The 26,938-nt window shown below is 29.6% G+C and overlaps 2 protein-coding genes across 2 annotated transcripts in view; both read left to right on the top strand.

Moving 5' to 3' along the window:
• Nucleotides 1–2,260, top strand: part of LOC129962194 (ovochymase-2-like) — a 41,191-nt gene extending 38,931 nt beyond the window's left edge. The window contains exon 17 of the mRNA XM_056075933.1: nucleotides 2,012–2,260. Coding sequence (XP_055931908.1) covers nucleotides 2,012–2,197 — 186 coding nt within the window. The 3' untranslated portion in view covers nucleotides 2,198–2,260. The remainder of the gene's footprint in view (nucleotides 1–2,011) is intronic.
• Nucleotides 2,261–10,702: 8,442 nt separating this feature from the next.
• LOC129961686 (chymotrypsinogen B-like) lies at nucleotides 10,703–26,666 on the top strand. The gene is made up of 9 exons (XM_056075221.1): nucleotides 10,703–10,823; nucleotides 11,425–11,600; nucleotides 12,837–13,074; nucleotides 14,523–14,633; nucleotides 14,841–15,063; nucleotides 19,866–19,989; nucleotides 23,788–23,947; nucleotides 26,099–26,223; nucleotides 26,334–26,666. The coding sequence occupies exons 1-9, from the start codon at nucleotides 10,754–10,756 to the stop codon at nucleotides 26,517–26,519; spliced, it is 1,413 nt and encodes a 470-aa protein (XP_055931196.1). The 5' UTR covers nucleotides 10,703–10,753; the 3' UTR covers nucleotides 26,520–26,666.
• Nucleotides 26,667–26,938: the final 272 nt, after the last annotated feature.

Raw genomic sequence — 26,938 nt, forward strand, 5'->3', positions numbered from 1 at the left:
TCTTTTCGTGTACCCTCCAGAGTTGCGAGAACTAACCAACATGCCAGAAGCTTCTCATCCTCATTTCGAAGGAGTTAAATAAACTTTCAGAACTTCATGAAAATGGCTGGTGTGAAGGAAATTTTATAGTGACGCAGCAGAAATACCAAAAAAAGGTAGTGAACAATGGAGCCTCGCTTAAAGAGTATAATTAGTTCCTGAATCTTGCTCGAGGTGCGAAACATATTTTTTTTCCATAGAAATCCATGTAAAATAGGGCAACGCGTAATAATCCGAAAAAAATGCTCAAACTAATTTATAATAATGTAATTTATTATTTACGTTGCAAAATGTTTTACAAAATGTTGTCAAAAAAATTTGTTTTTGGATATACTTAAAAATTTGGCGAAAGTGAGATACAGAAGAGATTACTCTATCTTCTCTTTTGGATAATAGATGGCGATGCCTGATTAGGTACGCATCCCATAGTGCTATGCGATTGTTAATAAGGCGATAAGATGCTGTTCTGTAAAGGTGTGCGTGGGTTAATGTATTGTCTTGTCTTCGTGTTTTGTGTAAAATGTGATCATTAAAGAAATGTTATCGAAGCCATGGGTCTTCATGCTTCCACTGCACGGATCATAATGATCTTCATTCCACCATAATTATCGTTGAATAAATTTATAGCTGGCATAGTTGCTACGTGATTGAGGTGATGCTTCTCAACGTACTATACAATTATTTCCCATGCTTTCAGTATTTCTTTTATTTCACTGGAGGGTTGTTGCTTTACTGAGACAATTATTCCCTCCCCTTTTGACAAAATCACCTCTGCAGCTTTTTTGTTGAGACACAGAATAATACATTGTCAAAATTTTCTTCGGTAGTTCTGGCTATGTTCTACCAATACCCAATGTTTTAAAGAATCTCTCATGTAAACTAGACACTTATTATATTTCAATAATAAAATATGGTTATTAATAATGGTTTTGGATTCAAGTATGGTATACTCTTTGGAGTCAAGTATGGAAGAAAAGGAAATTGATGTCAAGAAAGAAGAGGACATAATAGTGAAAGAGGAATGTGGAAATGATGATTCTGGCGGTTTTCCGCAAGAAATGGAAAGCGGACACGTAATATGGGATCATCCATAGTTGATTTTTCAAAAAACAATTAATTAATACGTATATTTTATTGATTATGTCGAAAGCACTGGAATGATTACCTAATATTCGTTCATTTGACAAATTGATAGAATTAATGATGGGCAACTGGAGTGACAGGCTTGAAGAGAATTTGAAAAAAAAATCAAAATTTATTTTGGTGGTTAATAATAGTTTGATGATTTTCCGAAACTTGATAAATGTTATATAGTCACATCCTATTGATGAAATAGGATTTTTTCCAGCTGATAGAAATGTCCCGAAAATATTTTGGACATTTTGAATTAAATGAGAGTTCCAATTTCTACTACCAAATTGAATTACTAGCCCTTTTTCATGTAAAAGTTGGTTTCTTAATCATATATTTCTTTCTATAGTCTCATTATGCTCATGCCATTTATCTTTTTTTAATTCATTTTTACTCTTTCCTTGATAAAATTAGAAATCGAGAGATTATAAATTATTTCAGATTGAAGGCATTAATTAGTTACAATAATTTATATACGATACTTCATGAAATAGAATACATTTTTATTTTTAAAAGATAACAAAAATTCAAAAATATTGGGTTATTAGTTAGGAACGATAAAATAAATTTAGAGGCAATTAACAACATTTTTTATTATATCAAATATTTTCTCTTTAAATAAGTTTGTTACTGAGATCATAGGCAAAAACAAACGCTTCCAATTACCCCATAGTCGGAGACAATTGGGAAAGTATATGAAATCTACTATAATTGAAAATGACAAATCAATTATTTAATGTGAATAAAAAATCATTTTAAATTAATTACATTAAAATAAATAGTTTTAAATGATGTATTAGAACTACATTGTTGAATTAATTTCTTACACTTCTTTCGACAGGGAGACAGCGGTGGTCCTTTAGTGTGTAACTTAGGAGGTCGGTGGTACCTGATGGGAGACACCAGCTACGCCACCAAGGGAAATTTCATGGGCGGCTTGTGCGCCATGCCTTCCAATCAAGTGATGTTCAGTAAAGTTTCTGACAAAATTGACTGGATCAAAGCGATGGTGGAGACATATTCTTAAAAGCCATTGTCAAAATTTAGTACTATTAAGTTTTTTTTTAATAAAATTGTTTCATACATCGAATATTTTTATTCAAAGGCAGTAATTTTTCAAAAATAATTTAATTATTTCTTACTGAAAAAAATATTGAATTAATCAAAAAAGTGCATTGAAAAATAATAATAATTACATGGTCTAAAAATTAGATAGAATAAATCAGATCAGATAAAAGTATGTAAATATGTCAAATTATACACATGTAGAATTTGATACCTATGCAAATAATTATTATAACTTGTTGAAATAATAATAATAAACTTTAATAATAAATTTCATTTTCGCCGTTGGAATCCATAAATTTTGCTCTGTATTATATTTTTTTCAAAATTACAATTTTTAGTATTGGACAATGTTTAATTGCAATTTTCAATGACTGAGATTATACTAGTTTTTTTATTTTCAACATATGTATTTTTTAACCATTTGAAGCTTTTATTGTATTATAAATACTAATATAATACATTTTATATGTTACACATTACCACAAATTTCACAAAATCAGGCATGAATTTAATTTACATTTAAAAAATTACTGGCAATGAAAACTAATGACAAAATGCCTCTCATCATAATTTCTCATGAAACAAATCTGCTGTCACAAAATTCTCTTTTAAATTACTATTTCTCAAAATATTACTTATTTATTACAATATATTATATTATTATTATTATTTTGTTTATTTTAAATTTCAATTGTGAATGATAAATTGAAAACACTTGATATCTTGAAAAAATGAACATGATATTTTTCAAATAACAGAAAAAATAATGCAATGAAATGAATTTCTTAAATGCCTTTCAAGATAAATTTGTTTTGTAATATAAAATACTAATGTTACTAAGTAAAGATATTTTTAGAAATGAACAGTTGATCAATGTTTCTGTCAAAATGGTTCTGTGGGTTATTCAAGAAGCCGATAGTAGAAATTCGGCTGTAAGATGATAAAATTTATTTATTCTTGTTAATTTGAAAATTGTTTACACTATTACAATGAATTCATGAAAAATATTTCATTTTAAATACATTGATAAAAAATTTTAAATTTAGATATCGGATTTTAGGTAAAATAAGGGTTAATTTGTGTAATTGAACCCAATTGAATTTAAGACATAAACATTAGACATCTTTCATAAGAATACTTCCGCAGAAATTTTTTAAAAATTCATACAGATAAATGCGAAAGAAAATATTATTTATGTTAGTATAAAAGGAAATTTTTGTCAAGTAAACAAAATAAGATTTCGTATATTTCATACAATATTGAAAATTCAGCCGAACCAAATATATACTAAAAAAGAAGCGGAATACTCCATAAAAAATATGGATACAACAGAAACTAAGACGACATAAACAGTAAAAATTTTTAAATAAATTTTAATAAAGGATTTTAGGTAAAATTAAGGTCAATTTATATAATTGAACCCAATTTAATTGAAGGCATAAACATTACAAATCTTCTATAAGAATATTTTTGTCAAAAAATTTTTTAAACTCCATACAGATAAATGCAAAAATTGCTATTTATGTTTGTACGAATACAAACTTTTATTAACTAATCAAAATAAAATTTCGCATATTTCATACGGCAGTGGAAATTCAGCTGAATTATATATATATATATATATATATATATACATATATACAAAAAAGAAGCGTGAAATTCCATAAAATATATGAAATCAAAAGAAAAATTTCAACAGAAACTAGGGCGACAACAGCAGTGCAATATTCATTATTCCTTTAAGAATGTCCCTATAAAGCTTTCTAGAAAAATACTGTTCTGCAGATATTACCTTACTTTCCATCGTGTGAATTGATTCCATATCTGAAGGATTTAGTTCAATATACAAATCTCAAACATTTAAATGAGAAGAAGTTGTACTTCAAAATTAGCTCCATTGATGAAAATGGCTTTAGAAGAAATTATTCGAGTTTTATTAAAACGATATTATCCAGTGCCAATCATTTATGGTGCATTTTAAAACAAATTTAGGTTTTGCAGATTCAAGTTGTTTCATAATACGCCATAACTGAAAGCCTAATTAATTATTTATTAGATTCCTAAACATTATTTTATCAACACATAGAAATATATTTGTTCTGTTGGTGAAATGAAAATCATTATGATCCGTACAGTGAAAGAAAGAGTACACATTTTTTTGTGAACGTTTCTTTAATGATCACATCTCACACAAAACAAACACAAAATACGAAGACAAGACAAGACATTCACACTCGCATCTTAACAGAACAGCATCAGATTTCATTATAAATGCAATCGCAATGCACTATGGGGTGGGTACCTAATCAGGCATCGCCCTCTATTATCCAAAAGAGAAGATAGAGCAATACAACTGCTACAGTCCTCTATTTCGACTCGACATTCTTTGCAATATTAATTCTTTTCACTTGTAGATCGAGTCTGACTCCCTCTTCAGAAGAATGCAACGTTTTCAAATTTTTATTAGATTTCAATTATTATGAAATATAATAATAAAAATTCATATCTTAGTTTTTCCTTTCTCGTGAAATGGGGAATAGAAGAGAAAAAAGAGAAAGTATTTTATACAAACAGAAAACCTTGTAATCAAATTTTGACAAATATCCACATTCCATACCATGCCGAAAAATACATTTTTGGAATTACGTCTGTTGGTCTTTGAACACAATATCTCAAAAACTCTTTAGCTAGACAGATGAAATTTAGTATATGGTCTTCACAGCAAATTTATATATTTCTATCAAATTTTAAACGAAATCCTTTTAAAGGAAATCTCTCTTTGTACCTGAACCCGAGTTCAAGTGAACACTATAACTTCAAAATGAAAAGACAGATAAAATTTGGTAAATAGATTTAACATCTTAAATGCCCATATGCATCGAATTTGGAACCAAATAAGTCAAGGAATTGAATGGCTTCACGAGAATGTAAACGCAATGATTAAAATATACGAAATTTGTTAAGTGATTTTGTGTCTACAATTCTATGTCAAAGTTTGGTTATAATCGAGAAGGAAAGAAAGTCATTTAAAATATACATTCGTTTCCCTGGTATTTTTGTATTAATAGTATCTAAGTGAATAATCGACAAGAAAAACTGCCAATGATAGCACGCTAATAGACACATTTTTAATTATTGTCGGCCAATGGCATGTAGTTAATAATACATAAATTATAGAAAGTTTCATGGAGATCACTCCAGCTGGTTCAGGAATTAATAATTTTCAGATTTCTAGTCATTTAAATGAATTCTTATATTCAAATAGATACAGGGTGTTTCAGTGAACCGTTTCAGAACTTCTAAGAGGGGTAGGGTACATCCTGACAACTCGAAATCATAGAGCAATGAGAGGTCGGAAATGCTTTCCTGAAGCGGTGTTGCACACAGAAGCACCATAAAGAAAAGAGACCGTAAATGAGAAATCGTTTTAATAATACATGAAAAGAAGCAAAAGGTACATGGATTAAAGTAAGTGTTCGAAGTTTCTTCCACGGGCTACAATGCAAGCCTCACATCTTCGACGCATGGACATCCGAGTATTCTGGAATACTCCAGGCATATCTCGAATCTCTCCGGCAGCTACTGCGATTCTTGCAAGGAGCTCCTCAGCAGTGTCAACAGGGGCGTCATAAACTAGCGATTTCATATGACTCCAGAAATAAAAATCAAGACATGATAAGTCGAGTGACCGAGCAGGACAACGCACGGGAGCCCCACGTCCGATCCACCGTTGACCAAATGTGATATCCAGGTAGTTAAGAACATCTTCGCTATAATGGGTAGGGGCTCCATCATGTTGGAACCACATTGTCTGTTGCGTTGATGCAGAAATCTGTTCATCTCTGAAAAGTTGTGGCAATACTTGCTGCAGAAAGAGCAAGTACGTAGGTCCGGTTAGACGACCCGGTAACAGGTAAGGTCCAATGAGGTGATCTCCCACAATACCGGCCCATACATTGACCGAAAATCGATTCTGTGCTGCCCGACGTCGTATTGCATGCGGGTTCTCGAATGCCCAGATATGGTCGTTATGCGTGTTCCTTCCCTTGTGAAGGATGCCTCATCGGAAAACAACACTTCAGCAGGAAAAAGGGGATTTGTAGCACATTTTCCCAGGTACCACTGTGCGAAAGCAATACGAGGTACATAATCCTCCGGTTTCTGTGTCTGGACACGCTGCATGTAAAACGGATGCATGTCTTCTGCTCGGAGAATCCTCCAGACGCTGCAATGGGAAACCCCGACTGCGTTTGCAACACTTCGTATACTCGTTCTTGGATTCCCTTGTACATGCTGCAGCACATTCTGTTCGGCGTCTGCAGTCCGTGTTGTTCTTACCCTGTCCCTGTGAGCTCTTTCTAATGAACCTGTCTCAGCTAACCTCTGGTGCAGTCTTGCAAAGAAATTATGACTGGGAATACGACGCCTCGTCGGATATCGTTCCGCGTACAAACGCTGTGCGGCAGGCCCACTACAATTTGCAGCCCTGTACGCCAAATGCATATCGGCTAACTCTGCGATCGTGTAATCATCCATCCTACTAACTTGGCGTTCTTGTGCAAAATGAAGATTCCCTGCACGAAAGCTCGGACTTTTCGCACAACGCCATCTACTGCGTCAGGAAAGCATTTCTGACTGCCCATGGGTATATGATTTTGGTTCGTCAGGATGTACCCTACCCCTCTTAGAAGTTCTGAAGTTAGAGGTTCACTGAAACACTCTGTATAATTATACAATTTTCTTTTATCTGTGCAAAGAATGTACTTTTTATTGTTTAATGAGTGAGTGGCATATATAAATGACTTTTAAGGCTGGAGCTGAATCTGATTTGATATACTCTTTTGTTAAATCGCAATCTGATAACGGTACAAAGATTTTTAATTCAAACTACCTAATCATAGTACATTCCAAATCTTCCTTAATCTGATATCTTAAATTAGAGCGCAAAATATAATGTTGGCTAATATGGAACCTTTTATTGTACAAGTTTTTTTTTCCAAATATTTTGAATGTAAAATATCAAATATGATTAACGAAACACTTTTATTTGATTCAATCAAATTCACATTAATAAACGGATAAATAATAGAAAAAATGACCTTCACGTCTTAGCTATTTTTTTCCTGTGATATTTAAAAACATCCTCCGGAGTTTATAAATGTGGTTAATAATTATTTTACACATTCGAACAAATGCACATTTTAGGGATTTAGAATTTTTACTATAATTTATCAACCCAACACTAAATTTTTGAAATCCAAAAATACACTATTTTATATAGTAATCCAAAATTATCTTATAGCAATGGATTTTCACTTGCAAAACTTGCAGATTGAAAGAAAATTACATTAAACTTTTTTAATTAATAGTCAAAATAAAATGTATGCAAGTTTGAACATCGATATGTTCCTTGCAAAGAAATCAAACGTTTTCAGGGATTAAACTTTCAGCGTCCTTTTTTTAACTATTCACTTCCTTTTTTAACTATTAGAATTCAGGAAAAGATTTCATCATTAAGTAATAAACGTTTTTTTTTCAGAGAAATAAAATTAACAGATTTCCAAATGCATTGAGTTTCTTTCTTTTCGGAAAGAAGGATGTGACTTCAATGATTAAAACAATGTGAAGGTGGCATGTGCGGCCATATAAAGTGACGTCATTGCACTTTAAACAACTGGGGGAATATCTTTTCCATTTATTTTGATATGATATTTAGACATTGGCAAATTATCTATGTAAAAGGCCCATTTAATCAGGTCTTCTTAAAATTAAAGAGAGCCAGCGTGACTATTTTTGTGAAATTAATAATCTTTTTCTGCAAACTGCAACCAATAAGAGATTAGAGAAACTCTTTTCCTATAGATTAAAGAAAAATACAAATATTAAATGGTATCCTTCTTCTTTAGCTTTCAACAATGGAAAAAAATACTCGATTAAATATTTGATAAATTAATGAAAACGATTTGAACTCCAGATAAACGTAATCCAGTAAATCTATTATTGGAAATAAAGCAAAAAATATTTTTGTTATTTTGTCAAAATTTTAAAAAATTGCACGACAATCAAATTAGAATAATTAAAAAGACAATTTTAAATTTTGAAAGAATGAAAAATTCGTCTTCGGAAATAATATTTTGGAAGTTATCACGGAAAAACTCCTTTAACTAATTAAAATTCTAGTTAAAATTCCAAAAATTCGCACCTAGATGCACATTTTTACACTTCAAGATACATATGTGCTAAATTTAACAGTAAATCAAAAGGTCTGGTCTGTAGAGAGCCGACACATACATTCATCTTCATTATTAGTAGAGACCAGAAGATGCGCCATTCTGGGTTACTTATTTTTCTGTTAACGATAGCTCAGATCTGATAGCTGCAAAATAATTAATAAAATAAGTAATAGGAAATATCATACACATTGGCAGAATACGAAAAATAAAATAATAAATATAAATTAAATAATAAATAAATAATAATAAATTATTATTTAATTTATACTACTACAAATAATAATTTATTAAATAAATAATAAATTATTATTCGTAGTACACTTTAAATGTAAATATGTAATAACATTCTAATTTTTTTTTTACGATGGAATCTTTTGTATCTACTACATTCACGCATACTCAAATGAAGATTAATCACTAAGCTTGGATGGAACACATAGCAAATTCATTAACAGAAACAAAATACCATGCCACACACATGTTATAAAAAAAAATTTGTGTGAGAAAATATTAACAGTGACCTTTAGTTTGGATCGTGAAGGAAAAATTCAATAAATTAGCTATCCCACATTAATAAATCAATTAATTTTTTTTAATTTAAAAACTGTCACATTTGCTGTCTGTAAAAGTTAAGATTTCGCCTCTGATGATGACGGTGGTTACACGATGGCGATTGTATTTACTGATGTAAATTTTCTACAATAACAATGCTAAATTATGTATACAGGAAGAATTCATTTGATGGCTACATGTCTGTATTACAATCGAAGGAGGTCATTTCAAGCAAATATCGCTGCAAACTGACTTTTAATTCAAGTTTATGAAACCGTTATTTTTATAATCTTAGTTTAAATAATATTTCACTTATCAACGGAAAGATCTAGTTCGTGTCATGATGATGTTCATGCACAAGTTTTTTTCCAATGAACTAAAGAATTGTTTAACGTTTTTCTTTTGAATCTTAGAACAAATGAAAGGAAACTTCAAAAATATTTTTCGTTTCGTGAAACATATTACATTTTCAAAGACTAATAATTACACCCAATCTAAATTCATTTGCAACCCTCATTTCCTTTAAATAGTTATTACTCGGTCAATTTTAAGGATAAAACAATGGGAGTTTTAATATTGCATGCTGATTGGTTGGTTGGTAGGCACAAGAGTCACGTTTAGTTATGTTGCGCCAAGTTTATGGTAGATAAACATAATATAGGGTGTGAAGAATTTTTTACCATATATAAATAATGCTGGCAGGAAATTAAAAATTTGTATTTGTTGATTCAAACAATTAAAAACATGATTGTTTTCGTTATTTAATCTATTTTTAACTGGGAAAATGAATTCTAATTTTAAATAATTCAATATGACAATGTGATATACATACATTCATGCATTTATACAATATGGACATGATATTATTTTCTAGCTATGTATCAATGGAAGAAGAATTAAAAAATATGTATTAAGTTTAAATTTTTGCTTCACAATATTACTTTATCGTTTTTAACTTCATTTTTAGGACAAATAATGGCCCTCTTGAGAAACCAGTGCACATTGATAGGCATATCTTCCTCTAATTTTCTATTCAAATTATATAAAAATATAGGTATCAAAATTACATGATTCGGGCAGTTTTAATAATAGGTTTAGTTAACGTGTAGTAATATTATTGTGACAGAAAATATAACTAATAGAAACTATAAGTATTTTTTGTATTTTTAGAAGCGCATGTATTAATTCAAACAACATAAAATATTATTCTTTACCTCATATAAAGCATTTTTTTTAACCTGGAGGTCTATCTTTAATGATTTAGAAATTGGCCTTTGATCCATAATCGGAATAAACATCCTATAAACACTGTAATAATAGTGCGATTTTCTAAAAGATTTAACATTTTTATAAAAACTACAAGTTTTAGAAAGATAGAAAATACTGATAAGCATTAAATTATATAAGGAATATCACAGGGGAAAAACATTAGTTTCGTGGTTACAATTAAAAAAAAGGTTCAACATATAAAAGAAGATCATTACGAAATTTCGTACATTGATTGAACAAGTACTTTTTTCTAGAAATACAATATTTTTAAACAAAAAAAAAATTAAAACAGTAAACGAACTATTTTTGTAGAAATAGATGTAAACAGATGTTTTATTTCTGGTAGGAACCGATAGCGCATTCAACATGTGTCTTAAAAACTTAATCCGTTTCTGACCTAGAACATTAAGAGAAAACATTTCTGAAGAATTGCTGCATTTATTGTCTTCAGGACTTTAAAAATGAAGGAAACTTTATGTTTTTTTGCTTCTATATTCATTATTATGTTAGAATTTCAAAATATTCATTGCAGTAAGTATAGATTAAAAGTTATTGTTCGTACTATAAAAAATACTCAAATTTACCTTTTGTTAAAGCTTTCTTGGAATTCACAGTGGCTGCTTCCTGTATTTTCTTAAATAATGTTAAAAGAAGAAAGTAACACCGAATATATTAAAAAAATTCAAATAATTTTGTATATGTATATATTTCTGTTTGTGTGGTATTTGTATCTTATATATAAATCTGAGCCCTAAAAGCTAAGGTCAGATATATTCCATGAGTATGATAGCATTTCTGATTCATTTTAAGTCATGTCCATAATAAAAATATTATACTTAAGCAAAATATTGATTTTTTTTTATTATTCAAATATTTTATGTAAAAAATATTATGTTTATTTTCTTGTTATCAGAAGAGGCAAGCAGGCAGGCAAATAAGGAGTAATTATCTAATAATTTGGAATTAAAAATGACTCTGTTGTTAATGTTCTAAAAATATGAGCGAGTGTTCAAAGGCTTGGGTGACTAATTTTAGAATTTTTATTTGAAATTGTGAATTTATTTTTATAAATGAGGAAATATAATATAAATGAAGCTTGTTGATATTTTAATTTTGATAAAAAAATTTTCAGGTGACGATGACGATTACGATTATAGAAAAGATCCCAATTACATATACTGTTACGATACACATCGATTTGATGCTCGAGTCAACGCAACTGGACACATATACAGTCCAAGATATGCCGAAGGAGAATATCCTGCAAATATGGGATGTAATTATGAAATACTTTTGCCAGAAAATTATGTAAGTGAAGTGTTAAAATCTTTGACTTATTTTTCACTTTGCCGTACAAATTTCTTTTTTCAAGCTAATTTGTCAAAGCCAAAACTGTTGCATATTATCTCATATATCGGATTCATTCTTGCAAGACATATTCGTAAATATTCATAAGCACATAATTTGCATAGTGTTCTACAAATAGTCTTCCATTAAAAATATTCCATACCATTAGTTATCGTATTATAAGGAACGTTTTTATAATATTGCAATAAATAAATATAGTTCTTGCATTTCTCCCTCACCAAAAAAAAATCTCAATGGGTTGCTCCATTGAAAAAAAAAATTCTTTTCTCATCTTCATTTCTCAACTGATAATCTGGTCATATTTTCAAAAAAAAAACCTTGGGTGCAGATTTATTTAAAAAAATCTTGCCTCTGGATAGGATTTAATTCTTTGATGCACTGGATGATATATCAAGTCAGTATTTTATGTGAGAATTCATTCATTTGAGTCTTCAAGGACTTCCAGGGCTTAATATTATACTAATATTTATATTTTCATATATTTTAACATTACTTCTTCATTATGTGGCATCCTTTATTAATATTATAACAATACAGTACACTCCCGATTATCCGCGGAATTGAGTGGCGCGGCCACCGCGGATAACAAAAATCGCGGATAATCCAAAAAAAAGCTAAAAACGGGTATAGCAAAAGAGAAAACAGTCATTCCAACTGAAAAATCGTTTTATGTACAATAAAACGTAAAATAAACAACAGGAAATGTTTAACTAATGCTTAATATCTTAGTATATCACTCAAAACTAACCTAAAATGCATTTTGTTAATGAAAACAGAAAAGTGCTTTGTACTTACGAGAGGCGTCAATGTAATTACAAAAGCATAACTGTAAAGCTACACCTTTATGAAGAAATCAGTCATTTGTGTTTGCTTCTTGCTTTGGAAGCATTTTCTCTTTGCTTGGAAGCAAAAAAAAAAAAAAAAAAAAAAACTTAGTGTGGCAGGCGCGGATAATCGGGAGTCTACTGTATTTATATTTTCATACACTACAACATTACTTCTTCACGACGTGGTGTCCTTTATATTCTCTCAGTTGGACACCAACTTTCTTTATTCAATCAAATAATAAATAGATAGGATTTATAGTTCCATGAAATCCTTATCATATATGAATAAAAAAATAAAAAATCGTCACTATTCCTTATGAGAAAGAGGTATACATCCATCCTTTTTCAGAGAGTAAAAGTGACTTTCATAGACTTAGACATCCAGCCATCAGGAAGATGTAGCCAAGATAAGCTTGAGATCCTCGGAGAGGATGAAAGAAAACTTCTGGGTATCTTCTGCGGCACTGACTTACCGAGACCCATCTTTTCCGAAAAAGGTGACAAAATGATGAGACTAAAATTCGGAAGTGACCACATGGGGGCTGGAAGAGGATTCCATCTTTTCTACGAAGCAGCACTTAATATGGGTAAAATCTATAAGACTATTTATTAAAATATAAATAATTATGTATTTCTAACAAAACTAAACTACAAATCCTTTGATACAGTATGCGCCAAAATATGCAGTACTGAACTGAAAAGATGAACAAAATTACATAGTACCAAAATGAAAAGAGGAACAAAATTAGATTATTGTCATCTATGAGTTTATTTTTCCTCAAAAGAAATTTACATACATACATGCACACTATTAGCATGTTGATTAACCACGGTATGTATAATGTAAGTGTGCAAAGTGTGCACCGCCTCTCTGTAGACAGTGTTCATATCGTTCACGCAGATTCTCAAACATATCCTCAAACAAAACATGAGATGATGTTTTTACATGATGCAGGCACAATTCTCGCTGGATATTAACAATGTGAGCATACTCTCTTTTAACATTCTCCTTCCGTTGACATAGTACACTACCAGAAAGGCGAAATTTCTTAACAATAGACAGCATAATTGTGTTACTTGGTGCCGTCTTATTAAATTTCTCTTGGAATTAATTGTTCTGCCACCTTTTTCAAACTCGGTCCACCTTCAAGACCACTTCCGTATAAGCGGAAATAATGCTCAACTATAAATACTTTTTCGAAAGACCCATTTCGAACAACAACTCACAACACAACTTCCTTTTCACTACTGCGAACACATGTACCTGGAGCTATGCCTCGTCGACAAACGCAAACAGGTGTTCGAGATGCGCGCGTTTTAGTACTGTATATTTTGGCCCATACTGTATATATATATATGTAAGCATTTAATTTTTAAAAGCAGGTTCGAAGTCATTGAAGAAACTTTGACATTTATATTTTCTACTTTTGAATTTTTATTCTCTTTGGATTTTTAAATTCTTTGGATTTTAAAATTCTCTTTAATGTCCATCCCGGGAAGGCATAATTATTTACAAGCAGAGACGTGGACAAGGCACGTCCGCCACAGCAAGACACAAAAGCAGAAGTCAGAGAAGAACGAAATAAACTATCCCTGGTCTTATATAACATGAGTTTTCCGCCACGTGTCGGAGGAATCATTTTCACTTGGCACGTGGAACTGATGGCGCTTCAGTTGAATTAATTAAACAAAAAAAAATGGGATGGGATCAGGAAACAAGAGAACACTTTAGAATGACTTTGACATAGGTCGAATAATAACAAAAAATTAGGAAATTAATTTGGATTAAATTAGATATTAAAGTATCATTATATATATATATATATAGTGTTTTCTCACTTACTTTAAGAATTTGTGTATTTAATTGTTCAAAATATTAATTAATCTATTTTTATTTTAATTTTTTTTGACTAAAATTTTCCTCGCTTCTCTATCTGATTTGCATATCAATACCAGAATTTTGTAATTGAACTGTAAAAAATATCAACTATCTACTGAAATTATTCAACATTCATAATTATTTTTATATTTACAGAGGAATGTCCACCAAACCATATAAAGTGCAAAAACAGAAATTGTGCTCCAGAAAGTACTAGATGCAATGGAATTGATGACTGTGAAGACGGCACAGATGAAGAAAATTGCAGTATGTTCCTTGTTGCATATTTTCTCGTTTCAGACTAAGTGTTGCTCATAGATATTTCCTCAATCATGAAATACAATATAAATTATAAACTCAGAGCTTTTAATCTATTAGTGTTTGTCTATCACGATTCTAGATACAGAAACGAGTAGTGCTGTTAAGGCAACATAGGTTACTTTCGTTCCATCATTCATTCATAAATTTTTGCAGATCATCAAGTGGTGACTCCCAAAGATTGCGGTATGCCCGCCATAAAACCTAGAGTCAATTTCGAATCTCCAGACCGTATTGTCGGGGGCGAAGAGGCGGTACCTCATAGTTGGCCATGGCAGGTGTCTCTGCAACTATTTTATATCGAACCCAACTCCCACTCCTGCGGTGGGGCACTTATTAACTCGCAATGGGTCCTGACAGCTGCACATTGTTTTAAGTAGTAAGTATTTAATTTGCAGTAAATACATGTATGTATACATGTTACATGTTATGTATGAAGCAAAGTGAATCTAGATTTATTAAAAAATTAGTTAACTGTCTTCGAATAAACACAAAAATACATTAAAGTGTACAAACAAAATTTTTTAATTTAAATTTATAAATTTTTCATAATAATTGTAATAGTTTTGTAATAAAATTTTGGTAAGGATCATTTTACAGCAAGTATGAATTTTAGATTATAAGTAGCGGTTTTCAATGTTCCCACATCTTACTGATAAATATTTGTAATTCTAAAAATGGTGAATTTTGCCTATAATTCCAAATAGCATCCAATTATTTTCAATTTTTAAATGGTCCTCGACGACTGAAAATTGTAGTGTGCATTCACCGTGTATATTATTCAATTAGAATAATGAAAAATTATTAAAGTTAGCAATTTACACATTAGAATTTAATTACATATCTAAATTGCATTAAATTTACGTGCGTGCTAAACGCCAACAAATCAACAGATGTAAAATTGAGCAACATATTGTTCAGTAAGAGATCCAACCACATTTAAAGGAGTTTGGTACCCAAAAACATTTTTCATTTGTCAATACAATTTTGACAATATTTGTTTCATTTTTAAATAGTTGCTATAAACTGTTCAAAAATTCAGATTATTAAAATTTTCACCTATTCAGAAATTTAAAGTTAAAATTTTTTAATATTTTCCATAAAATTTAGGTTTTTTTTTTCAATGTTCCCATTTTTCGAATTCAGAATTTATTCACCAAATTATTTTTTGAATGATCCTCATAATAAACTTCGTGAAATTAAAGATCTAACTTTTGATATCTAATTTAGCACTGAAGAAAAAAAATGTTTTCTCAAAGCACTTACGTGAATCTTTAGAAACTATGATTTTTTTTTCTCTCTTTTTTTAATATTTTCAAAAATTTTCTAATCAATAATTTTAGAAATTGATTCTTATTTCTATTAACTTGATATTTTTGGTTTACAGTTTACAGTAATGATTCCACGTAATTTGAATAAAATGTGTTTGATTTTTAACATTTTGCGATAAACATGTGTTCAGAAAAGGTAAACTAAAATTATGGATTTAAAAATTCAAACACAGAAATGAAATCAGCATATATAAAACCAACATTTTTTTCAAAAACAACCAAACATTTATAAGTCAGAAAAAAATAATTTCACAAAATTCTTTCGTTTTTCTAGTTAATAATATTTTCATTTTAATTTTGCTGTAATTAGAGAAAATTTTGAAAAATAAGAATAAATAACTTAAAACTAAATAACTTAAAACTTTAAATAACTTAAAACTTCGAAAATAACTAAATTCTTATATTTATTAATGTTTTCATAGTCAATGATTTTAATAAATCATTCTTAATTCCTTTGATAGTATGCTTATTAATACCCAGAAATAGTTATAAAACATTTAAATAAATTATAAATCGAAAAAAAGTCAAAAAAGTTTTAAAAAATAAATTGAATAAAAATAGGTTTAAAAATATCTATATAAATTTTCTAATCATAATTTGTTTTATTTGAAACAAAATTATGTTTTAAAAAACAATTGTAAACTTGTTTATTAGGAACTAAAATGTCTCATTAATTTTGGTTTCTTAAGAATTTTAAAGTTAAATTCAAAACCATGTTTAAAATTGTTTTATTTCGAAAATTCTATTAATGTGCCTTATACCTCTTATCATTCATAACAAAAATTATGTTCTTCAGTTAACTCGTAGTATCTTTAATCTGTAATATTACAGTACGAAATGTAAATTGTTATAGAGTCTTGCAAAATCTGACTTTCTTTTCAAAAAAGGTTCGGAATTGTTTAGTCAAAAATTGTTACAGAGTGACTAGTGAGAGTACTACAAAAAGTAAACAATGATATGTTCAAAAAAAATTATTTTTATTTCAAAATAATAAAAATTTGGTGACTTACTAGTAAAAATGTAAAGTAAAACAGCCGCAGAAACCATGGACTTTGATGTCAAAATGTATTCCCGATTTTTTTTTTTTTTTTTTTTTTTTACCATTCTCTTAATTAAGGAAAAATTATGAATATTTATAAACTGTCTTTCAAATTAGAAAATCCCCCAATGAAAGACACAAAATTCCCTGAAATTTATTATTGTAACATCGAAAAATCCTTAGGTGTTTTTCATTTGTTTATAAAGTATGATTTATATGTGATTATGTTCCACAAACTGAAATAATGTTTTTGAATCCTACATTGATGCACTAAATATAACTATCAAAAACTAATATCGAGTTTCCTAAAACCATTTTCAAGGAAGTAAAGGTTTAAAGGATTCTGAATAAAATCTAAGTAGCACTCAGAGCTTATTTTTAAAAAAAACATTATTTAACTCATATTGGGTTATTTATATTATTATTATAAATAGAGTGCATTTAGTTTTCTAATCGACCTAATGCCGTTTACTTATTTATTTTCCTTAATTTCCTAAGTTAATTTCCATTTAACTAAGCATATGCAAATATATCATTAAGATCTTAAAATTTACAAAAGTGGAAACTTAAAATTACTAAACTGGTGGCAAAATTAAAAATTAGAAATGCAAACAAAAAAGAATTAAACAGGAAAATAAATAACAGGGAAATTGTAAGTTTTGTTATTATTATAAATGAAATTTAAATTTGGAAATTTTTGTGCTTTTTTAATGGAAAAATATATATGAGCTCAGTTTTATTTATTTTTTCTTTTTCTCAGATGTTATTTTTGTATTTAATTATACTTGCATGCCATGTAAGATGTTTTTCGGCATGTTAATTTGTCTTCATTTTTATATTATTGAACGTATTAGACTATTTACTAGTTTTTAATCCTTAGAAGTAACTTATTTACGTTATTTCTCAATTTTTATCTGTGTGTTAAAATAATAATACAGTAGACTCCCGATTATCCGCGGGCGGGTTATCCGCGGAGCGGATTATCCGCGCCTGCCACACTTAAGTATTTTTGTTTCCAAGCAAAAAGAAAATGCTTCCAAAGCAAGAAGCAAACACAAATGACTGGTTTCTTCAAAAAGGTGTAGTTTTACAGTTATGCTTTTGTAATTACATAATACATTACAGTATTAAAACAGTACATATGTATTAATTTTTCTGTGTATAATTGACGCCTCTCGTAAGTACAAAGCACTTTTCTGTTTTCATTAACAAAATGCATTTTAGGTTAGTTTTGAATGATATACTAAAATATTAAGCGTTAGTTAAACATTTCCTGCTGTTTATTTTACGTTTTATTGTACATAAAACAATTTTTCAAAGTTGGAATGACTTTTTTCTCTTTTGCTATACCCGTTTTCAGCTTTTTTCGGATTATCCGCGGCGGCCGCGCCACCCAATTCCGCGGATAATCGGGAGTGTACTGTATTAGAAAAATTTTGTACTTGATTTTGAAATTGTTCTTTTATTTATGACTAGCTGCCTTTGGCGACCAGCCGGTTCGCCAATCTTAATGCTCGTTAAAATTTTAATAATTAACTATTTTATGTAATTCCTACTTTAATAGCTTCTTCATTAAAATATTTTAAAACTTCAATTCACTCAGAATATTATAAAGGCCTTCAGTCATAGCGTAATCTGTATCTCTCCAATTTTCTGTTATCTCCCGTAGAATTTATGCTTTAAATTAAAGTGGAAAGGATTAATCTGCAATTAATATAATAATATTTTTTACTGAAACAAAGCATTTTTTTTTTGTAATATGATTACTGAAAACAGAGTCACTGATCATTTAAACCTTATGGGCACTAAAGAATATCTTTCTTAATTTATGTAATATCTCAAGAATTTGTCAAAAAAATTTTCTCAGATTCATCTTGAGCAGGTATATTAATTAACAATGTTTAAATTTAAATGCATCAAACACTAAGAAAATAAACAGAATCGTTTAAAATAATCTGTCGAAAACAGATTAAAAAAGTTACTTAAAAAACGATGAACTTAAACTAACATAAATACAGTTTAATTACAAAAGCATACAACTAAACTAAAAATAATTTAAATTGAGTCCGCTTCCGTTGAAATGTAAATAATCAGAATACAATGCGCATGCGTGAATTTTCAACGCCAGTTTCGGTAACGCAAATGCGTGAATTTTTCTACGCCAGTTGTGGTAACGCTATGTAGATTAGAAATTTTTAATTTCCTTTAATCTGTTTTATTTTAATTCAAAAGTACTTCAAAATGAATCTGAAAGATCGATTAATTAACAATGTTTAATTTTAAATGCATCAAACATTAAGAAAATAAACAGAATCGTTTTAAGTAATCGGCCGAAAAATGTTAGCCCTAGCCTCATTGCTGTTGGAAAAAAAAAACTGAAACTTTACTCATTTGGCGGTGGGGAAAATGAAAGGATTTTTTTGGCGGGAAAGTTAGTTTTTAATTAATAATTAAAATTATGATTAAAATTTCAAAAAAATGAACTCCAGGTGCACATTCCCGACCTCCAAGGTATACATGTACCAAATTTGGTAGCTGTAGGTCAGATGGTTTTTTCTGTAGAGCGCCAACACACACACACACACATTGAGCTTTATATATAAGTATAGATTATTTTTCTTCCTTCTTAATCAATAAAATTGTTTATTTATTTGAAAAATTAAGTTGAACATCTAATAGCTTTGTAATTGCTAAAGATTCCAGTTCTCAAAATAAAATCATTTAACACAATAATTTCTTGTAATATATCCGGCTTAAATTTTTCTGATAAAAAAAATGCTTTATGATCTAATAAATCTTATTCTTTTATAGTGTTGCTGATCCTTATTATTATCGTATTCACATGGGAATGCACCATAAATTCAAAAAAGACAAAGGGGAACAAATCAGGTATGCTGTGAAGATCATTGGATATCCAAATCTCGAAATGGATAGGGTAAGTATTAATCCTTAGATAACGAGAAGTTAAAATCTTAAAATACTCTTTTAAATCTGATCTGCGGAAAAGAAACGCGGAAATTCTTTCACGAAATATTAAATCTGTAATCCCTTTGATCGTCTTTGTGAGAACATTTTGATGTTCTTTCCTAATGTTCTTTCTCATCTAATAACACCTTTTAAATATAACAGAATAGAAAAGTAAAACTATCTATCAGGTGAATACAGAACAACTTAATTATATAGAAGTAGGAAATTATACAATTAGAAAAATGCAGACCTGTACCAGCTATTTTCAATGTGAGGAAAAATATACTAGTATAACACATTCATCAAGCCCTTATCAGAGTAAAAAATTATTCTGGTACAGCAGCCAAATGATCCCCTTGTCTATAAGAGTCTGAGATACAATATTTGGCGGTACATTATTTATTTCAGTTAGAAAAAAAATGTTAGTTAATCCGTTAAAATGAACTTTCTCAAAATTTAACAACCTTACTCTTAGTTTTAGCTTAGTATATATTTCAGTTTTTAATTTCAGATTATTTTGTTAGTATATATTTAAGATATCGTACAAGTGAAATAAGTTCTAATAATCTACCTTGGACGGTATTCTGTCTTGGAAAAAAATTGCTTATTCATTTCGGTACTGTTAGTGATAATTGTCATTTTTATATCTAGAGAATTATAAATTTTACAGTAGCTTATTCCAAGATCTGTTGTTAATCATTTTGACAGCTGAACTTTACTAATATGATTTTTTTCTTCTCTATATTAGTAGAAGTAATCTTATAGCAATCATAAAAGGATTTTAACCATGTTGGCTCGACTTTTGAGTGATAAAAATTTTAAATCCCGTGTAAAAAATTTTCCTCTACAGTAATGGTAAATAAATTCTTCTTCCATGTGAAAGTAGAATTCATTTACCTGGTAGAGAATGAAGCCTGATCACCCGAACGTATATGCCATTACAGCTGAAAGAATTAAAGAAGAAAACAATTTCAGAAAATGGAACTACAAGATTGAAATTTATTTTTAATTAAACAATTTCTCCTCTAAAGTTGAATTCAAGAAAAAGCAGAAAAAATTCAATACTAGTTTATATGTGAAATAAAAATAATTAATAAAGTTTTTTTCTTTAAAAAAATTATAGGAAATTTATTTCATAAGATATTTGTGTATTTAAGTCGTTATTAAGCTAAACACCTGCCATGAATGTTTCATTTAACTTCTAGATTAAAGCAAAAATGATAGAGAAAAAAGAAATTTTTTCGAAGATCATTTTTAAAAAAATGTAATCTTTGTTTTTTAGATCTCAACTATTGATCCTTCTAATGCCATAATTAATGAGAAAATTCATCCACGACTAACTCTTACTTTTTTAATAGACGTACGTTTTTTTATTCATACATAAAGGAACTCAAAGATCTCAAATGAATTCCATTTAGAAAATGAATTCGAAAACATATAAGGAGCTGTGTATTCATATTATAAATTATACATATTCATGCATAAATTGAATATTTTAAGCATTCGACTCGTTTTTACATTAAATCTTATATTTTCAAATCAACTATGTTTTTTGAGCCGACATGATTTAGCTAAATTCACATTCCACTGGGAAGCAACAGCAAGTTAATTTGGAGCACATCTTGCAATTTTGAACCACGATACCAGAGCCATCACTCCTACTAAACTTTCACATTACACCAAAAAGTGGATTTCTAATCTCCAACCAACTAACCGTGCACTAAACCTGTGTAAACGGCAGATTTCTCGATAGAGCTCAGCCTCAAATCTACAATCCTTCACATTAAATTCGAGAGTTACATCATGTCACTATTCTCCTGATTAGCATTAGATTATGAAGATATTTTATTAACGCTGCAGTAGTTATTTATTAAATTCTAGCTGATACCCGAGGCGTTGCTGCCGCAAAAGGAATAATTTTGGAAATATTTTTTTGAAATCTGTTTAATTAGAGCTGATAGAAAGAATAATATTTATTTTCTTAAATAAATTTATAAATTTAAATGATATTTATTTTCTTTCTTTGCGCATAAAATACGAACAAATAAAAATAATTCATTTTTATACATTAGATATAATAATTGTATTATGCCTTTGACCTTCGCGTAAGTGCAAGCAATAAGTTAGCAAAGTTTTATCGCAATCGGATGAACGGTACGACGGCGTATGAAATACGAACAAACAAAAATTCACTTTTATATATTAGATATAGTAATTCTGCTATGCCTATACGCTTCTCGTAAGTGCAAGCAATAAGGTGACAAAGTTTTATAACAATCGGATGAATAGTACAACAGTGCATAAAATACGAACAAATAAAAATAATTCATTTTTATACATTAGATATAATAATTGTATTATGCCTTTGACCTTCACGTAAGTGCAAGCAATAAGTTAGCAAAGTTTTATCGCAATCGGATGAATGGTACGACGGCGTATGAAATACGAACAAACAAAAATTCAGTTTTATATATTAGATATAGTAGTTCTGCTATGCTTATAAGCTTCTCGTAAGTGCAAGCAATAAGGTGACAAAGTTTTATAACAATCGGATGAATAGTACGACAGCGCATAAAATACGAACAAATAAAAATAATTCATTTTTATACATTAGATATAATAATTGTATTATGCCTTTGACCTTCGCGTAAGTGCAAGCAATAAGTTAGCAAAGTTTTATCGCAATCGGATGAATGGTACGACGGCGTATGAAATACGAACAAGCAAAAATTCACTTTTATATATTAGATATAGTAATTCTGCTATGCCTATAAGCTTCTCGTAAGTGCAAGCAATAAGGTGACAAAGTTTTATAATAATCGGATGAATAGTACGACAGCGCATAAAATACGAACAAATAAAAATAATTCATTTTTATACATTAGATATAATAATTGTATTATGCCTTTGACCTTCGCGTAAGTGCCAGCAATAAGTTAGCAAAGTTTTATCGCGATCGGATGAATGGTGCGACGGCGTATGAAATACGAACAAGCAAAAATTCACTTTTATATATTAGATATAGTAATTCTGCTATGCCTATAAGCTTCTAGTAAGTGCAATCAATAAGGTGACAAAGTTTTATAACAATCGGATGAATAGTACGACAGCGCATAAAATACGAACAAATAAAAATAATTCATTTTTATACATTAGATATAATAATTGTATTATGCCTTTGACCTTCGCGTAAGTGCAAGCAATAAGTTAGCAAAGTTTTATCGCAATCGGATGAATGGTACGACGGCGTATGAAATACGAACAAACAAAAATTCACTTTTATATATTAGATATAGTAATTCTGCTATGCCTATAAGCTTCTCGTAAGTGCAAGCAATAAGGTGACAAAGTTTTATAACAATCGGATGAATAGTACGACAGCGCATAAAATACGAACAAATAAAAATAATTCATTTTTATACATTAGATATAATAATTGTATTATGCCTTTGACCTTCGCGTAAGTGCAAGCAATAAGTTAGCAAAGTTTTATCGCAATCGGATGAATGGTACGACGGCGTATGAAATACGAACAAACAAAAATTCACTTTTATATATTAGATATAGTAATTCTGCTATGCCTATAAGCTTCTCGTAAGTGCAAGCAATAAGGTGACAAAGTTTTATAACAATCGGATGAATAGTACGACAGCGCATAAAATACGAACAAACACAAATTCATTTTTATATATAAGATTGATAATTGATAAACAACCATTTATTGTTTTATCAGTTATTCTAATATGATATTTTTACACGTTCTTAGTTGCAAAATCGTGTTGGAATTTATGATGACATTGCTTTAATAAAACTGAATGCACCAGTTCAGTTCTCAGACACAGTGAAGACTGCATGCTTGCCAAACTCAGGATGGGAGCTAAAACCGGGAGAGAAATGCTATACCACCGGATGGGGAGAAACAAGAGGTAATGAAACATTTCTGTTTGAAAAATAATCAGGCATGTCTTCAACGAAATTTTCATAAAGGTGCAATTCATTTCTTAGCCACAGTGAGTACACACACAAAAAAAAAGAAGAAAAAAAACGAAAACACTTATCACAATTTGTGTTGTGTTTGATTATATTACTGACTTGTATATAAGTATTACCAACACTTTTTGTATGCAAGTATCAAACAAATTACTATAAACCTTGATTTTTTAATGCACTACATAAGTTCAAATTCTGAGATTCTAGATCGGGTTGGTGTATCGATAATCACAACGACTAAAATTACAGATATTTCTCGAGCTACAGTATCAATAATTATGGCTGTATATTTATAGGTAAAGGAAAATAATTTCAGCCAAGAATAATGATGAACGAAAGTTAAAGCGTAGTGAAAGTATGGATTGTGAGCTCCAAAAAAAGTTGATAGCAGAACTAATGCTGCATATGCAAATTCCGATTTAAATAAGCGGAATTTGAGATTCCACAAAAATAAAAAAACCCGATGGCTAAAGCAGCAATTCCAAAGTCTCTTCTAAGTGATGTGAAACCAAAACATTTCTTAAATGGGATAATGATGATAAAACATTTTGAAACAACGCATGGAAGAATATGATATGGTTTGATGGATCATCATTCATACGATTTTCCATAATAAATATGCCTTTCTGAAGGACACCTTCACAAGATTATGATCCGGAATGCCTTCGACCAGCTGTAAAGTATTTTTCCCTAATCATGGTTCTCCACATGTCCTCTATCACTTCAGAAGGTCGATTTAATGGGAGAAATTATTTGGACGATTTAGTTAACCATTTGCACCCTAGTGTACAAACACTTTTTTCATTTAATGGTAAAATTTCCCACAATTACAACAATCTAATCAATATAGCCAGATCTGACAAGACGTGGTTTAAAATATATAACACTTCTGTTACACATGTCACACTTCTCCCTTAGACACCCAGTCCCTTGACCTTAATGGTTTTGAATCATTGTGGTTGATTTTTCCATTACCTCTGTAAATCTTTCACAGTTTTATTGTAAAAAAGGATGGCGTTAGGATACCCTTGACTCCTATGACTTTTAATATTTGGTCATTCTTTCCTCTGATTTTTATGGGGACTCCTATGACTTTTAACATTAGGTCATACTTTCATTGAAAAGATGACATTGACTCCTGTATGACTATTAACTTCCTTTAAAAGTCATTCAGGACTACTTGTGTAATGCAGTTCCTGGATGGATATATGCAGCGACATATTCTGAAGCTGACATTATATCTTATTAATTCAGGTTTTTGTATTCGTTATAATATTTCTATAATTTATTATTTCATCTGAATATTTTCATGGGATTTTTTTTTTCATTTTAATTCCACAAGGAAAAATGTGCGAAAGAAAATAATCTTAATAATAATTAAAAGATATTTATTAACCTGATACATAAAGCAGCACAAATAGGGATTGTATTATAATAATAAAAAAATTTCATACTTCCTTTATTTTATTCCATATTCTTCTAAAATTCGCGTTTAGAGAATTTTCAAATACGTTTTATCGCAAGAAATTATTTTCCTTTTATTACAAAACCTACCATGTACAAGATGCTAAGTATGGAAAATGATCAAATTTGCAAAACTTAATTGATTCATTCTTTAAATTGATTTATATTTGTAAATAAATTGCCTTAATTTATCAAGGTTCATTATAAAAGAATATTCCAAGTTCTAATTAAATCTTCCAAATCAAAAAATCAGCATGCATTCAGTGAGGGGAGTATTCTGAAATGCCGTTTGTGGGGCATGAGATATCCCATGCCACTTCTTTGCATATATGAAAGGGAAAAATCGCTGAAATTATCGATAAGCTAGAGATAAGATTACATCAATATCGAAAGCTTAAACATATTGCATTCGATTCAATTACAAATCTGTCTATCAACGACCTCTAGCTCATCTGGTTGATATATCCGCCTAAGGTTTGCTAAGTGATTTTTCAATGCTTTTGAATTCCCCATCTCTCTGAATAGTTTTAAATCACATTCATCATAAAATACGTCAAGTTTTAAATCACCCAACATTTTCTGTTGTTATATTCGTTTATCATCCAATTTTTTTATTTGCTCAGGCTCTGGATTTTCTCATGTTTTAAAGCAAGCAATGCAGAGGGTTTTATCCCAAGATGATTGCCCTTTCGACCCAGAGCATCAAATTTGTGTTGATCATCCAGGAAACTTCAATTCTCCGTGTCATGTAAGTAAAACCATTGATATTAATTAATCATTTCAATCAGAAATTAAATTTAAACTGTTGCAATATTTTTGTTTTGTTTATGTCACTAACTTTCATGTCTTTTCCAACAGGGAGACAGTGGAGGTCCTTTAGTTTGCAATTTCGGAGGAAAATGGTACCTCATGGGAGATACCAGTTACGCCACTCTTAACAACTTTATGTCCGGTTTGTGTGCCATGCCATCAAACAAAGTGACATTTAGCAAAGTTTCCGCTAAAATTGACTGGATTCAGGCAATCATCGAAAAGTACCCGTAGAAAAGATCATTTTAAGAAAATTGCTAGTGAATGCTTATGAATTAAAATATTTTTGTAAAATATAGACTTTTTCATAGAAAAAAATGACTTTTTTTTATGTAAATTTTTTTTTATATGTATGTCTGTGAAAAATTCTTAAAATATATATAGAGAGAGCAAAATTTTGGTAATGTTCTTTTATTCTTTTTCAAAACAAATGTTTGAAATTTCATTCAAAAATAAACTTTTACTTAAAACTATATATCTTTAGTTTCACTTGCTTTACATTTGCATTTTTTAATGAAAACAAACTTATAAATTATTTTTTTCAAAATATTAGTATAATTTTTAATTAGTAAGGAAATGGAAGTACTGGCTACGAAATGATAAAAACTTTGAAAACATGATGATGAATCAACATGCTTTCTATATTCTAATCT

The sequence above is a fragment of the Argiope bruennichi genome, chromosome 2 (assembly GCF_947563725.1).
Source record: "Argiope bruennichi chromosome 2, qqArgBrue1.1, whole genome shotgun sequence".
Taxonomy (NCBI): Eukaryota; Metazoa; Arthropoda; class Arachnida; order Araneae; family Araneidae; genus Argiope; species Argiope bruennichi.